General features: G+C 48.3%; 1 protein-coding gene across 1 annotated transcript in view; it reads right to left on the bottom strand.

Moving 5' to 3' along the window:
• PPP2R5A (protein phosphatase 2 regulatory subunit B'alpha) overlaps nucleotides 1-16,935 on the bottom strand; it is a 109,235-nt gene that overhangs the window by 45,380 nt on the left and 46,920 nt on the right. Inside the window, exon 2 of the mRNA XM_050951896.1 lies at nucleotides 16,309-16,505. Within this exon, the coding sequence (XP_050807853.1) occupies nucleotides 16,309-16,505 (197 nt within the window). The remainder of the gene's footprint in view (nucleotides 1-16,308; nucleotides 16,506-16,935) is intronic.

The raw sequence follows: 16,935 nt of genomic DNA, 5'->3' as shown, positions 1-16,935 counted from the left end.
GTATGAGTGTGAGAGAGAGAGAGAGAGAGACCCATGCATTGCCCCTTTTAAAAGTACACTGCCTCAAGTTGAGAGAGCAGATGCTGCCAGCAAGCTCCCTCCATCCTGAGCCCTGTCGTGTCCCCGCCACACTCTGTGGTGATGGGGTGCAGGAGTAGCAGGAGAGGGACACCCTGACATTAGCACTCCTCTCCCCCACCACTCTTGCACAGCAAGCAGGAGGCTCCCAGGAGCAGCTCCAAGGCAGAGGGCAGGAGCAGCACACGACAGTTTAGGGAGGGACAGCTGAACTGCCCGGCAACTGATAGCCTGCTGGGCAGCTGCTGCACAGGAAACTTAGGGGAGCTGCGGGTCCACTGTGGTTCCAAGCCCACACCAGCTAGCTTCAATGGGCTACTCTTTCTGTAAGCAATGGACAAAGCAGGCAGCTGCCAAACAATGTTATAAGGGAGCAATGCGCAACTATAAATGAGCATGTTCTCTAATTGATCAACAATGTAACAACAAAACGAGATGACGTTAAGTGCAGAGTTACTGTAGGAGTAAAACCTGTTGCTCCTGAGTTGTGCTGGGACTGGTTCTATGCCCCTAGGCACAACAAATTATCCATTTTCTGATGAAGTAGGTTTTCATGAGAAGGGTCCGGAAGAGGGACAGGAAGGAGGGTAAGGATGGGGGATGTACATGAATTAAATGACGTAACCCTTTGAAATAAGCTGTCAGAGGTGATATTCTCCCAACTGCCGTGAAAGAGGGCCAGGCGACTGCTGAAGGGGCATGACAAGCGTGTACATGGCAGCTGATGTTGCAAGGTATAATTATTCAGGCCCTCAACCAACCTGCCAAAAGTGCTTAGAGGATGCGATCTGAGAGGTCATTGATTGGAGTGCTGACTGCTTCTGCTTTTGAGCCCTGGTCCTCTTACGCTTCGGCTCATAACAGCACTGGGATGGTGCGTATTAAGGAGGTTGTGATCTGTGCTGTGGTTGAAAGCTATATATCTTCTCTTCTGTCCCATAGTGTAGATTCCCAGGGAGCCTAATGTGGCCCAGGAATCCTTCAAGGTGTAGCGAGAAGAATCTGTATTCTCCACAAAGAGCTTGGGCCCTTCAAACTGAAGATCTTCTGAAGTTTTTGGGAAACCCAGAAAGGTGTAGCCAAGAAGCCTGCCCAGTTACCACTATCATGGAGACCAGGTGGGCCACTGAATTGGCTACGTCTAGTGCCATCTGTAGCACCATTCTGGCGATTAACTGACCCTCTCTGACACTGGCCTGAAAACTTCTCCTTCTGCATCTTCAGTAAATGTTCCAGAAATGCATTGAGTTTCCCATAATTAATAAAGTCTTATTTGGCCACGACAGCTTGGTAATTCAAGACTTTAAACAGTAACATCACCGACATATATGCCATCCTCTCAATCCCAATTGTATGGAGTCAACTTTGTTTGATGCTGCTTGCCTTGTGCATTAACTGTATCCACTACAATAGAGCTGGATTGCAGATGTTGAAACAAGAAGTCTGCCTCTGGGAGGGATGTAGTATTTTTTGTTGGCTCTCTTGCTGGTTGGTGCAATGGAGGCTGGTGTCTGCTAGATGACTTTGGCAGGAACTGGAATCGCCTTATTAATTGGGAGGGCAATTCTGGATGATGACGAGGTGTGCAGAATATCCACCAGGCTGTGATGTGTATCTGCCACCTCTTGTACGAGAATCTGCAGATCATCTGCCACCCTCTTGATAAGATCCAGAAAGCTCTTAAAATTATCACCTAGTGACGGGTGTGAGGGGCATTATAGCCTCATCTGGTGGAGATGAGAAGTTTGCTTGAAGGGTAGCTTCCCCTTCAAGACCTTCTTCCTGTAGGTGGCTTCCACTCCTATTGCATCACTTAAGCAGCGCAATGGTGAGCAAGACTGAGCAACATAACATAAGAATGGCCATATGGGGTCAGGCCAATAGTCCACCTAGCCCAATATCCTGTCTTCTGTCAGTGACCAATGCCAGATGCTTCAGAGGGAATGAACAGAACACGCAATCATCAAGCAATCCATCCCCTGTCGTCCACTCCCAGCTTCTGGCAAACAGAGGGAAGGAAAACTTAGAACATGGGGTTGCATCCCTGACCATCTTGGCTAAAAGCCACTGATGCACCTAGGCTACATGAACTTACCTAGTTTTTTTGAACCCTGTGATAGTTTTGGCCTTCACAACATCACCTGGCAAAAAGTTCCATAGATTGACTGTGCGTTGTGTGTTTTTTGTTCTAAACCTGCCGCCTCTTAATTTCATTGGGTGACCCCAGTATTCCCTCTAACTTTTTATGTCCATGTGCAGAATGAATTTTGTTATGTGCTCCGATATGGAGACGATGTGTGGCGGGGGTAGGGTCGAGGGGTTTGGAGTATGGGAGGGGGCTCAAGACTGGGGCAGGGGGTCAGGGAGTGCTGGGGGTGAAGGCTCTGGGGATGAGGGGTTTGGGGTGCAGGAGAGGGCTCAGGGCCAGGGCAGAGGATTGGGGTGCCGGGGGTGAGTGCTCAGCTGGGATGAAGGCTTGCAGGTGGGGCGGGGATGAGGAGTTTGGGGTACAGGCTGCCCTGGGGCTGCGGCTGAGAGAGGGGTCTCCCCGAAGCCCCTTCTCGCCACAGCAGCTAAGGGCCGAGGGAGGGGTACCTCATCCCAGCCGTGGAAGCTCTGGCGGGGCTGGGCCAACACAGCGACACTCTCCCCGCTTGTGCCACCCTTGATAGCCTGCTGCGTGGCCGTGCAGCTTAGAGGAACTTAGGTGACCCCTGTTTTTTTGGGTTATGTGAAAGAGTAAATAACACTTCTTTATTCACTTTCTCCACACCAGTGAAGATATCATACACCTCTATCATATCTGCTCTTAGTTGTCTCTTTTCCAAGCTGAAAAGTCTGTATGAGGAGATATTAAAAAGACTGGGATGCTATTCTATACCTCTAATTATTTTTGTTGCCCTTCTCTGCACCTTTTCCAATTCTAATATATATTTTTTGAGATTGGGTGACCAGAACTGCACACAGTATTCAAGTATTTCTGTGTATTATCAATTTATACAGAAGTATTATGACAGTCTGTCTTTTTATCTATCCCTTTCCTAATGCTTCCTAACATTGGTAGCATTTTTTTTTTTTTTTTTGGGACTGCTGCTGCACATTGAGTGGATGTTTTCAGAGAACTATTCACAATGACTCCAAGAGCTCTTTTTTGAGTGGTAACAGCTAATTTAGACCCCATAATTTTGAAAGTATAGTTGGCCATGTAATTACTTTGCATTTATCAGCACTGAATTTCATCTGCCATTTTGTTGCCCAGTCACCCAGTATTATGAGATCCTTTTGTTACTCTTGCAGTCTCCTTTGGAATTATCTTGAGAAAAAGATTGAGCATCTGCCACCAAAAGTACTGACCTTGGCCCCTGAACCTCTCAATCACTGTGGACATTACCACCATCCTGCTTGTCATTCAGGCCTATAACATGTGCATCATCTTCAACTCAGGCTTCTCGCTAGATCCTCACATCCAAGCTATGTCTAAATCTTGCTGATTCTTTCTGAACTGCTCAAAAATAAGATCTCTCTCATCCATCCAGTTAAAACTCATCCAAGCTCTCATCTTGTGTCTTGATGACTGTAGCTTCCTTGTTTCTGGCCTTGACAAATGCAACCTTGCCCCACTCATATCCATTCAGAGTGCTGCTGCAAACATCATTTTCTTAGTCTGTTTTAATCATTTCACCTCTTTCTGTGATTTCTTACACTGGCTCCTGCATTTCTATCATATCAAACATAAGCTGCTTGTATTCACTCTATAGTCAATCCCCACCCTACTTGTCATCTCTTATTCACTATTGAGCTGTGGATGCTTACCTCTGATCGGCCCATGATACCAGCCTCTATCATTCACTTGTTAAATTTTCCAACAACCAAGCATCTTTGTGCTTTCTCACATGATTTGCCACGTGCATGGAGGTGCTCCCTGTAAACAGCTGCAAAGCTACCTCATTAACCAAATTCAGAACCTTCCTCAAAAACACTCCTTTGTCTACAAAAATACTTGATAAAGGTTAGGCTGTTGGTCTGCAGAGCCCACTGCCTCTATTACTGGCCAATTTTGCCTCATTGTTCACTTGTACTCCTCCATGTGTGTCTATTGATTAAATATAAAGCAAGAGACAGTCAACTGACCAGTCAAATAATGTCAACAGACCACTTATTATTTGATCACAGTCAAATATTTCAGCAACAATGCTGATGCAAGCCATGGCCTGCCATTTTGACTGCATCATGGTGCTATCTGTTGCTAGCTGACCTAAACATCTTGATCACTCATTTTATTACATGCTAGTGCTACCTGTATTGAAAATAATTGAACATCTTGATTGACTGCAATCTTCTACAATAAGCACCATATATATGTATATCTTTATTTGTATACCAGGCCATTAATGTACATAGTGGTTTACAAAGCTCATTAAACACGTTAAAAGACATGGTTCCTATCCTGAAGAGCATAGGATCTAAAATGACTAGATAAACATGTTGTAATTAACTCAGAAAGGAATGGGGGAGGGAGAAGAGGGTTCAGTTATTAAGCCTCCTTCCTCTAACACATAACAAAAAGATGAAAAGCCATTAAGCTGTCTGTAGAGCTGGCCTGCTGCCTACCTCATACAAATACATTTTAAAATTACTTTTCTTTAATACTTCCTCTGTGCTTAGTTTATTTCTGTTTAATTTAATTTTATTTTTGTAACTGTTCAGTCTTGAATAATGTTAACACTTAAATGACAACCTAACATTGCTAAAAAAAGTAGCAATTATTTGTTCATTTTTAGAACATAATTTCATTGTGTTTCGCAGTTTTCTGAGTTTACAAAAACTAAATTACTTACCTTAGTTATTTTATTAGGCTAAGGCTAAGCCTACTGGAGATCATAAAGTCTTACTCTTTGTTACTATTCTAATAAATTAGTGCTTTAAAATAGTTGACTGTTTTCAACATTCAACAATATCTGACCAATGTCTGACTTGCCAACTGACTGATTATTTTTGGACCAGTCAAATGCCCAACCTACACTGAGTACACTTAGATGGTTAAATTACTAGTAGCCACCTGAAATCTCATCTACACAAACATTGCTATTGTTTACTGCAACCAGCGAGACTGAAATGGCAGTGGTAACAGTAGGACGTTATTGGCACAAAAGCCTAATGCATAAACACTCCTGATATCACTAAATGTTAAGGTCACTGGAATACAATACACTCCCAGCTCTTTCTGCTGACAAAAAACAAACAGTACAGATAATGCCAGCCAACGACATATACTGTGAATTCAGTCTTCTGTCTGAAGCTTCATCTGGACTATTTACATCAGGTTTTATCAAACTATGTGGCAATTCTCACTGATGGGACATGATGGATAATAAAATCTAATACAGTTAGAAGTTCATTTACACAACCTTTAGGAGGAAATGGCTTTTGACTCTTAATACTATCTGCAAAGGCTACAGACAGCGTTATGGGAGCTTCTGAATGATTTCGTCTTGTCCAGGTAGCATGAAAAGCCCTAACTACAACAACTGTGTTTGCCCCTTGTTTCGGTGGGGCTTGGGGAAGAAAACTGTGAAATTAATCAACTGATTAAAATGAAAATCTGACACCGTCATCAGCAGGAACTTGAGTGAGACTTAAGAGTCACCTTACCTTTATGGAACACTGTAAAATGGAGCTGCCATAAGGGTGTGAATTTCCCCTACCCTGTAACAGATGTCAGTTATGGATACTAAAAAGTCAGTGTTCACAGACCAATGGAGAGAAGGAGAGGGGAATAAAAGCAGTTTGCTAAGGGTTCAAAACAGGTCTCCATTAAGCCAGATAACAGTATGTTAAGGTTTTAGGAAAGAACAGGCTCTCAGATTGAAGGAAAAACAAAATCATAGAAATGTACGGCTAGAAGGGACCTCAGAAGGTCATCTAGTCCAGACTTCTGTGCTGAGGCAGGACCATATATACCTTGGCCATTCCCTACAGCTGTTTGTCTAACTTGTTCTTAAAAACCTCCAGTGACAGGGATTCCACAACATCCTTAGGAAGCCTATTCTAGTGCTTAACTATCCCTAAAGTTAGAAAGTTTTTCCTAATATCTAACCTACACTCTCTTACTACAGATTAAGACTATTACTCCTTGTCCTACCCTCCAGTGGACATGGAAAATGAATTATCACAGTACTCTTTAGAACTGCCCTTAGCATATTTCAAGATTTAGCAGGTTCTCCTCTCAGTTTTCTTTTCTCAGATTAAACTTGCCTCGTGTTTTTAACTCTTCCTCATGAATTGGATTTTCTAAATCTTATCACATTTATTGCTCTCCCCTGGACTCTACAATTTTCCCACATCTAAAAGTGTGGCATCCAAAACTGGACAATACTCCAGCTGAGGCCTCACCAGTGCCAGGAGGAGTGGGAAAACTACCTCCTGTACCAGGGGTCAGCAACCTTTCAGAAGTGATATGCCAAGTCTTCATTTATTCACGCTAATTTAAGGTTTCACGTGCTGGTAATACATTTTAACATTTTTAGAAGGTCTCTTTCTATAAGTCTATGTTATATAACTAAATTATTGTTTATGTAAAGTAAACAAGGTTTTCAAAATGTTTAAGAAGCTACATTTAAAATTAAATTAAAATGCTGATCTTAAGCAGCCAGCCTGCTCAGCTCGCTGCCAGCCTGGGGCTCTGTTCACCTAGGCCGGCAGCGGGCTGAGAGGGGTCTGCAACCGGGACTCCAGATCTTGGGGGGAGGTTCAGGGGTCAAGGCAGAGGGGGTGGGGAGTGCAGGGCAGAAGGCTGGGTGTGTGGGAGGGTTCAGGGAAGAGGGCTGGGGGGTGCAGGGCAGAAGGCTGGGTGTTTGGGGGCTCAAGGGTCAGGGCAGAGGGCTGAGTGTGTGTGTGGGAGGGTCAAGACAGAGGGCTGGGGTGCTTGGCTTGTAGGGGTGCTCCCAGCCCATGCCCTGTTCCACCCTTTTCCCCAAGGCCCTGTCCCTACATCTTCTCTGTTTCCTCTATGGAGCCACGAGCACGCTGCCACTCTTTCCCCTCCCCATCGCTAGGGCCATCAGCTGACTGGCGCAGGGAAGAAGAGGGGGAGGAGCAGGAAAACATCACGCTGGGGGAAGAAGGGGGGGGGGAAGCTTGGCTGCCGCAGGACCAAGCTTCTGCCTCCTGCCCCCGCAGGGGAGAGCGGGGGGGGGGGGGTGCTGAGTGGAGCTGGGGGCCGGGACCGTGGCAGCGTGCCACTCAAAATCAGCTTGCGTGCCGTGTTTGGCAAGTGTGCCGTAGGTTGCCAACCGTCGTCCTATACCTTATATACAACACTCGTGTTAATATACCCCAAAATACTATCCGTTTTTGCCACTGTGACATTGTTGGCTCATATTCAATTTGTGATCCACTATAACTCCCAGATCCTTTTCTGCAGTACTAGTGCCTATCCTGTTATTCTCCATTTTGCACAAGTGCATTTGCTTTGCCTTCTTAAGTTCACTACTTTGCACTTGTCTTCATTGAATTTCATCTTGTTAATTTCAGACCAATTCTCCAAAATGCTTCCAGTCCCTCCCAGTTGGTGTCATTCGCAAATTTTACAATCAGACTCTCCACTCCACTTTCCAAGTCATTATTGAAAATGTCTGTCCTGGGTCTAGCCATTGACTCTGGACCTACTAAATATGTCCTCCCAGTTAGACTGTAAATCACTGATAACTACTCTGATTATGATCTTTCAACCAGTTATGTACCCTCCTTCGAATAATTTCATCTAGACCACATTTCTGTAGTTTATGAGATTTCATGTGGGACTGTGTCAAAAGCCTTACTAAAATAAAATCTATCAAATTTACTGCTCTCCCCCATCAACTAGACCAGTAACCCTGTCAAAGAAGAATATTAGGTTGGTTGGAATAATTTGTTCCTGACAAATCCATGTTGGCTATTACGTTATCTTATGTTATCTCTAGGTGCTTACAAATTGATTGCTAAATGATATATTTCAGTCTCTTTCTGAGTATCAAAGATAGGGTGACTGACTTATCATTCCACAGTTCTTTTTTCCCCCCTTTGCTAGATATATGTACTATGTTTGCCCTTTTCCAGTCCTCCGGGACCTCACCAGTCCTCCATGAGTTCTCAAAGATAATTGCTAACAGTTCCAAGAGTTCTTCAGCTAGTTCCTAAGTACCCTAGGTTGATTCCATTACGCCCTGTGCCAACTTGAATATATCTAACTTATCTAAATATTATTTAACCTGTTCTTTCCTTGTTTTCGCTTGTATTCTTTCCCCCTTGTTAATATTAACTGTGTTAAGCATCTAGTCACAATTAATCTTTTTAGTGAAGAGTGAAGCAAAACAGGCATTAAACACCTCTGCCTTCCTGATTTCATTATTAGCTCTCCTTCCCACTAAGTAGTGGACTACACTTTCCTTCATCTTTCTCTTGCTTCTAGCATATTTAAGAACTTCTTACTGCTTTTTATGTCTCTTGCTACATGTAAAAGACGGTTACTCACCGTTGTAACTGTTGTTCTTCGAGATGTGTTGCTCATATCCATTCCAGGTAGGTGTGCGCGCCGCGCGTGCACGTTTGCCAGAAACTTTTTACCCTAGCAACTCCAGTGGGCCGGCAGGTTGCCCCCTAGAGTGGCGCCACTATGGCACTAGATATATACCCCTGCCGGCCCGCCCACTCCTCAGTTCCTTCTTGCCGGCTACTCCGACAGTGGGGAAGGAGGGCGGGTGTGGAATGGATATCAGCAACACAACTCGAAGAACAACAGTTACAACGGTGAGTAACCGTCTTTTCTTCTTCGAGTGATTGCTCATATCCATTCCAGGTAGGTGAATCCCAAGCCTTACCTAGGCGGTGGGGTCGGAGTGAGAAGTCGCGGCCTGGAGCACTGCAGAGCCAAAGGCCGCATCACCTCTGGACTGCTGAACCAGGGCGTAACAGGAAGCGAATGTGTGGACCAATGACCAGGTCGCCGCCCTACAAATCTCTTGGATTGGCACGCGGGCAAGGAAAGCCAGTGATGATGCCTGTGTTCTGGTGGAGTGAGCAGTCACACGGCCCGTCGGAACGTGGGCCAGGTCATAACAGGTCCTGATACAGGAGGTAACCCAGGAAGATATCCTCTGCGAGGAAATCGGTAGCCCCTTGACTCGGTCCGCTACCGCCACGAATAACTGGGGGGACTTGTGGAACGGTTTGGTTCTGTCCACATAAAATGCTAGCGCCCTACGGACATCTAGCGAGTGGAGCTGTTGCTCCCTGCGGGACAAATGGGGCTTTGGGAAGAAGACGGGGACGAAGATCTCCTGGTTAATGTGGAAAGCTGAGACCACCTTGGGAAGGAAGGCCGGGTGTAGTCTCAGCTGCACCTTGTCTTTATGGAAGACCGTATACAGGGGAATCTACTGTGAGGGCCCGTAGTTCTGACACCCGTCTAGCTGAGGTGATGGCCACTAGGAAGGCGGTCTTCCATGAGAGATAGAGCAGGGAGCAAGTAGCTAACGGCTCGAATGGAGGACCCATGAGCCGAGTTAGGACCAGGCTGAGATCCCATGAAGGGGCAGGAGGGCGGATCTGTGGATAGAGACGCTCCAGTCCCTTCAGGAATCTCACCACCATGGGGTGGGAGAAGACGGAACACCCGTCCACTCCAGGATGAAACGCGGAGATAGCCGCTAGGTGGACCGGGAGGGACGACAACGCCAGACCCTGGGCCTTGAGGGACCAGATGTAGTCTAGAATAGTGGTGATGGGAATCTCCATAGGGAGAAGACCTTTCTCCGAATACCAACAGGAGAAACGCTTCCACTTAGCCGAGTAAGTAGCCCTGGTGGAAGGCTTTCTACTGCCCAGGAGAACCTCTCGAACTGGGGTAGAGCAGCGTAACTCTGAGCCTGTTAACCATGCAGGAGCCATGCCGTAAGGTGCAGAGACGGAAGGTCCGGGTGACAGAGCCTGCCATAGTCCAGGGTGATCAGGTCTGGATGCAGGGGCAGGGCAACTGGGTTGGCTACTGAGAGGTCCAGCAACATGGGGTACCAATGTTGTCTGGCCCAAGCTGGGGCTATGAGAATCACCCGAGCTCTGTCTCTGCACACCTTGAGGAGAACCCTGTGTATCAGCAGAACGGGAGGGAACGCGTAAAACAGGTGGGTCGTCCATGGGATCAGGAAGGCATCCGCTATAGACCCGGGCTCCCGACCCTGAAAGGAGCAGAATGCTCGACATTTCCTGTTCTCCCTGGACGCGAAGAGGTCCATCCGGGGACGACCCCACCTCTGGAAGAGTGAGAGAGCGACGTCTGGACGGAGGGACCACTCGTGCGAGCGGAAGGACCTGCTCAGTCGATCCGCTAGAGTGTTTCATACTCCCGGGAAATAGGATGCGGAAAGGTGAACGGCATGGGCTATGCAAAACTCCCAGAGACGCATCGCCTCGAGACATAGGGGAGAGGACCTGGTGCTGCCCTGCTTGTTGATGTAGAACATGGTCGTCGTGTTGTCGGTGAACACCGCGACACAACGACCTTGAAGGTGATGGACGAATGCTTGACAAGCAAGACAGACCGCTCTCAACTCCCGTATATTGATGTGGAGGTCCAGCTCCTGAGGGGTCCGCAAGCCCTGAGTTCTTTGGGCGCCACACTGCGCCCCCCAACCCAGATCTGAGGCGTCCGTAGTCAGGGATGCCGAGGGCTGGGGCGGATGAAACGGGAGCCCCGCACAGACTACGGACTGGTCCAGCCACCACCGAAGGGAGTCCAGTACCCTTTGGGGAACGGTGACAACAGTGTCCAATGAATGTCTGGCCGGCCGGTACTGCGCGATGAGCCAAGATTGAAGAGGCCTCATGCGGAGTCGGGCATACGCTGTCACGAACGTACAGGCCGCCATATGGCCCAGGAGGGCCAGACATGTTCTTAGAGAGGTCAGCGGGGCCGTCTGCAAGTGCAGAATGATGGCCGACAGCGACTGGAACCTGGGCAAGGGTAGCAAGGCCCTGGCTAGGGTAGAGTCCAGAATGGCCCCGATGAACTCTATTCTCTGCGTGGGGAGCAGAGTAGACTTGTCCACGTTGATCACGAGGCCGAGGGCAGCAAAGAGGCTGCTGATCCTGCGGACGTGGTCGCGGACCTGCAGCTCCGATGTGCCCCGGATCAGCCAGTCGTCGAGGTAGGGGAACACGTGAATGCAGCAGCGCCGAAGGTGTGCGACGACGACTGCCATGCATTTCGTGAACACCCTCGGGGCCGTAGAGAGGCCAAACGGGAGGACCGCAAATTGGTAATGCTGGCGGTCAACCACAAAGCGGAGGAAACGCCTGTGCTGGGGGAATATGGCGACATGGAAGTAAGCGTCCTGCATGTCGAGGGCGGCGTACCAGTCTCCGGGATCCAGGGATGGGATGATGGTTCCAGGGGATACCATACGGAACTTCAACTTCACCATATACTTGTTGAGTCCCTGCAGGTTGAGGATAGGCCTGAGGCCCCCCCTTGGACTTGGGGATTAGAAAGTAGCGGGAATAAAACCCCTTGCCCTTCTCGCTCTCTGGAACCTCCTCTATGGCTCCCTTGACGAGGAGCGTGTGCACCTCCTGACGGAGGAATTGCTCGTGAGAGGGGTCCCCGAAGAGGGACGAGGATGGTGGGTGGGGCGATGAAAACTGCAGGCGATAACCGGCCTGCACAGTATGCAAGACCCAACGGTCCGATGTTATTTGGGTCCATGCCGGGAGGAAAAATGAAAGACGGTTGGAAAACTGCGGGGAAGGATCCGGAGGGAAACTGGTACTGCGCCCTCGGGCGCATCTTCAAAATGAAGGCTTGGGTCCCGGAGGGGCCTTGGCGGAGCCTTGGTTTTGCCCCGTTTGGCCACCCACCTGTCTGCGTCGGTTGTTCCTACCGCGGCGCCTAGTGAGGTCCTGCCGCGGACGGAACTGAGGATACGGTCGACGCTGCTGTTGTTGGTTCTGCTGCCGGAATGGCCTGCGCTGTGTCGCAGGCATATGCATCCCCAAAGACCGTATTATGACCCTATTGTCTTTAAGGTCCTTTAGTCTGGGGTCTGTTTTAGCGGAAAACAGGCCCTGGCCTTCGAAGGGGAGGTCCTGGATCGTATGCTGGAGCTCTGGCGGAAGGCCAGAGACCTGAAGCCAGGAAATTCGGCGCATCGTAAGCCCTGAGGCAAGGGTCCGAGCGGCCGAGTCCGCAGCATCTAAGGAGGCCTGTAGCGAGGTCCTCGCTACCCTTTTGCCCTCATCCAGGATGGTGGTAAACTCCTGGCGGGCGTCCTGTGGTAACAGCTCTGCAAATTTTCCTGCCGCTACCCAAGAGTTAAAGGAGTAGCGGCTAAGGAGGGCCTGCTGGTTCGAGACCCTGAGCTGTAGCGCCCCCGCTGAATAGACCTTGCGGCCCAGGAGGTCCATCCGTCTCGCCTCCTTCGACTTGGGCGCCGGGGCCTCTTGACCGTGGCGCTCCCTGTCGTTCACCGACTGGACCACAAGGGAGCAGGGTGTCAGGTGAACGTGCAGGTATTCATAGCCCTTCGAGGGGGCCATGTACTTCCTTTCCACTCCTCGAGCGGTCGGAGGGATGGAGGCCGGTGACTGCCAGAGAGTAGCGGCGTTGGCCTGAATAGTCTTGATAAAAGGCAGGGCCACTCTGGTGGGCGCATCGGTTGAGAGGATGCTCACCACCGGGTCCTCGATTTCAGAGACCTCCTCTGCTTGAATGTCCAGGTTTTGTGCCACTCGTCGGAGGAGGTCCTGGTGTGCCCTAAGATCTAGAGGGAGAGGGCTGGAGGATGAGGTACCCGCCACTGCCTCATCCGGGGAAGATGACGAGGAAACCCCCGGCAACAGAGTGTCCATGGGGGGTTCTGTCTGGGGCTGCACCTCCGTCACTGGAGGGAGCTCCGGGTCCTGGTGGCTGGACTTGTCTTCTGCTTCTGGGGAGGGAGGGGGTCTAGACACCGTTGCCTCTGGTGGCCTGCATTCCGCCGCAGGGCGGGGAGTAATATGTTGTGGACCCTGGGCTTGGCGGTACGCCCATGGGGTCCAAAACCCCCACTGGTGAGGCCCTCGTTCCTGAGGTGGAGGGTCCTAAAACAGGGCCGAGTGTCTGTCCTGGCCCAACGCATAGGCGCTCTCTGCCTGAGAGGACACGGATGGTTCCCTTGAAGGCCACAGAGGTGCTGAGCCAGTTTGATAGACCTCTCTATATGCCGACTCCGACGCTCTCCTCGGTGCCGAGGATCGGTGCCGCGACCCGTATCAGTGCCGGGATCGGGACCGGGACCGGTGTGGTAGTCGGTGCCGGGATCCGGATCAGGATCTGCCTCGAGGCCGGTGCCGAGAGCGGGACCGCGACCTTTGATCAGCGCGGTGCTGGGATGGCAGTGGGGACCGGGACCTGCCACTGACGTGGTGCCGGGAGATCGACCGGGATCGGGACCTACCACCGGCTCGGTGCCAGGAGGTCGACCGAGGAGCTGAATGCCGAGGCGAACGGCTCCTAGAGTCTCGGTGCCGGTGGTAAGAGGAGCCAGACCGGGACCGTGCAGATGCTGATCGGCGCTGCGAGTGCGACCGGTACCGCCGGGGAGAATGGTGCCGGGACTGCGAGCGGCGCCCCGAGCGCGAGCGTTCACGTCTCCGGGGCGATCAGTGCCGGGACTCCGGAGACAGCGCTCTCAGCATCGGTTTGCCTCTGGAGGTTACCCGTCCTGGGGGTGCCGTGGTCTGAGGCTGCGATGGCTCCGTGAGCGCTATCAAGTCCCGTGCCGAGGCAAAGGTCTCCGGCTTAGATGGGACTAACAGCTCGACCCCTGATCTCAAGGGGGAGCTAGGAGGGGCTGGACTCGACGGACCTTCCGGACCCGGAGTCAACAGCAGCCCTGCAGGCGGTGCCGCAGCCAAGATAGATGCCGGGCGTTCCACTCGAGCCTGCCGAGATGGTGTTGCAGACGTCGAGGGTCTTGGATCTGCTCCCGGTGCCGGGGATGGACGATGCCGGGGAGTCTTGCCAGTGCCGGCGCGGTCCGGTGCCGGAGTAGAAGTGGCCGGTTGCTCCGCCGGTGCCGGAGTCAGTGCCGCTTCCATTAGGAGAGCGCGGAGTCTTTGATCCTTCTTCTTTGTGCGAGGCTTAAAGGCCTTGCATATACGACACTTCTCACTGATGTGTGATTCCCCTAGGCACTTGAGGCACGCGTCGTGGGGATCGCTAGTCGGCATCGGCTTCTTGCATGCCGAGCACTGCTTGAAGCCCGGCGAACCAGGCATGAGCCCGGTGCCGGGCACCGGCCCACCCGCGAACAAGCTAAACAACTATATATAAACAACTAACTAATACACTACTTCAAACTATGTATAAAACTATTTACAACTACGACTACGAACAGAGTACAGGAGAGCTAGGTACGTGGAGGACAGCAAGCCGCACTCCACAGTTCCAGCAACCGACACAGCGGTAAGAAGGAACTGAGGAGCGGGCGGGCCGGCAGGGGTATATATCTAGTGCCATAGTGGCGCCACTATAGGGGGCGACATGCCGGCCCACTGGAGTTGCTAGGGTAAAAAGTTTCTGGCAAACGTGCACGCGCAGCGCGCACACCTACCTGGAATGGATATGAGCAATCACTCGAAGAAGAACTCATTTTATGCCTTAGCCTTTCTGATTTTGTCCCTACATGCTTGTGCTATTCTTCTGCATTCAAAAAACATTTTTTTGAGGAAGGTTTCCTATCTGGTTGTCCCCAAGGAGCCCAAAAAGGCCAAGACAGTATGTTTTAAGGATAAGTGGCTAGGGGCTATATCGGTGGAAACCAGGGTAGATGTTTCTCATGAGATCCAAAAAGGGTGGAGGAGATACTCTATTGAAGATGCTTCTTGTTGTATTTCTGGGTGACTCTCCCAGATCATATCTTCAGTAGATCTCCAGGAGTTTGATTCATCATGCTATCTTCTGTCTCAACTTTCTGAGCTCAATACCTTTTTCCCTTTGACTACTTTTCAATCAACTTTTCATTCCATTCCCCTATATGCCTGTCCTCCATCCAGTCTTCCTAATGGCCTCTTCACTATACTTGACCCTCTTCTACTGCCTAATGTCAGTTTTCTTCACCTTAAACACCCAGCTAGAATCTCTCAAACATTGAGGAGAGAAAGGAAAATTTAGCTAGTTTTACAACAGGAAAGTGGAAAAAAATAGGTTCAACAAGGTATGGGGAAGAATTATTCTAAAACTAGACAGTAGACCATACTTATGAAGTTGTCAATCCATCAGAATTACTACTACATTTCAAGTCACAATGACAGACTGAGGTTTTACAGATCCCTGTATTTGAGAGAGCGCTAAGAACAAATTTTTTTCTCCTATATTAAAAGTATTCAAACTGTTGCTTAGAAGACTATAGATTGATAAATTAAAAGAGCTATCAGTCAATCAAGATTTAAATACATGGAATATATATGTCAAAAACTGAATGAGACACACAGATTGCTTTGAAACACAAACATCTCTCGCTTACATAAGAGAAGAACATCAAATAGAAAAAACAGAGACGTTACTGTGGATAACAATTGTAAATAATTCCTTGTTTGTTCTATAACCACAGTAATTTACAGAAAGAGCTCTGCAGTACTCATCAGTTTATGCTGACTCTAGACTATACAGTTACACCTAAATGATTTAAGGTAGTTGTAAGTGCATTTACTCTCAGTAGGACAAGTTCCTTCCTCCTTGTAGAGAAACTTCCTTTCTATTGATTCTAACTTCAATGAGAATCTCTCCCGGAGTTTTAGCTCCGATACTCACCCTTAAGAGTCCAAACACCTATTGCAATTCTCAAGTGAGGAAGCACTGGCAGAACAACTCAGAATGTTCTAATTTTCTCAACCTTGTGGGATAATTTTTCAGTTTATCCAGAAGCTACCTTTCTTCATATGTCACATCTAAAAATGCAGCTATACTACATTTACTGTGCTATATCAAATAAAGCAACTTCTCAGATTTGACAAATTCAAAGCTTTCTAAATAATTTTTTTGGCTGTTTGAGTTGATTACTAATGAACTATACTAAATTTACAGGCAGTGTCAGCCACAGCAATGCTCTACAACTACTGTAACACTATAAACTCAGACAGAAGCTAATGATCACTAAGAAATATTTTGTTTAAAATATATCAAATAAATACTGTTCAACTTCAGTTTTTACTTACCATTTTCACTATGTCAGCATATGCTGACTCAATAATCACCCCACGAGTTGTTGAAACGTATTCAACCAGTTCATTCAATGTGGCTCTCTTAATTTCTTTGCTCTTCAGGTCTGAAACAGAGTCCATGAAGTCAAACAGTATACAACATTGCTGCAACTTCTGACAAAAGAGATCTTGCTGTTCATTTGAGGTGGCATCTATAAACAGAGAAAAGAAAAAAGCCACTTAAGATTTTAGAAACTGAAGCATTGATTTCTAAATATCATATCAGCCATAACTCAGTATTAATAAGGAAGATTAGTTTTGAGTGGCAAGCACGAGAGATCAATGTTCAATACTGTTACATCTTAAATCAAAATTGTTTGTGCCACTAACATGAAAGTTAACTGAGGTTTTGGTAATATATCCACAATGAGTAAGAGATTTTAAAGGGGAAATATATAAAATGTAATTAATGAATAGAGAAATTATACTTTTTAAAAAACTAATGTATTCTACACAAAAAACTTAAAACAAGTACCAACACCTCCCACCACTATCATGAAACTAACCACTAACCATGGATTTGTTGCATTCCATCCACTAATTCTTTATTATATTGTTGATTTAAAAATTAAAAAATCTGCA

This window comes from Gopherus flavomarginatus, chromosome 4, assembly GCF_025201925.1.
Source record: "Gopherus flavomarginatus isolate rGopFla2 chromosome 4, rGopFla2.mat.asm, whole genome shotgun sequence".
Taxonomy (NCBI): domain Eukaryota; kingdom Metazoa; phylum Chordata; order Testudines; family Testudinidae; genus Gopherus; species Gopherus flavomarginatus.
This window is presented reverse-complemented; position numbering and strand designations above follow the sequence as displayed.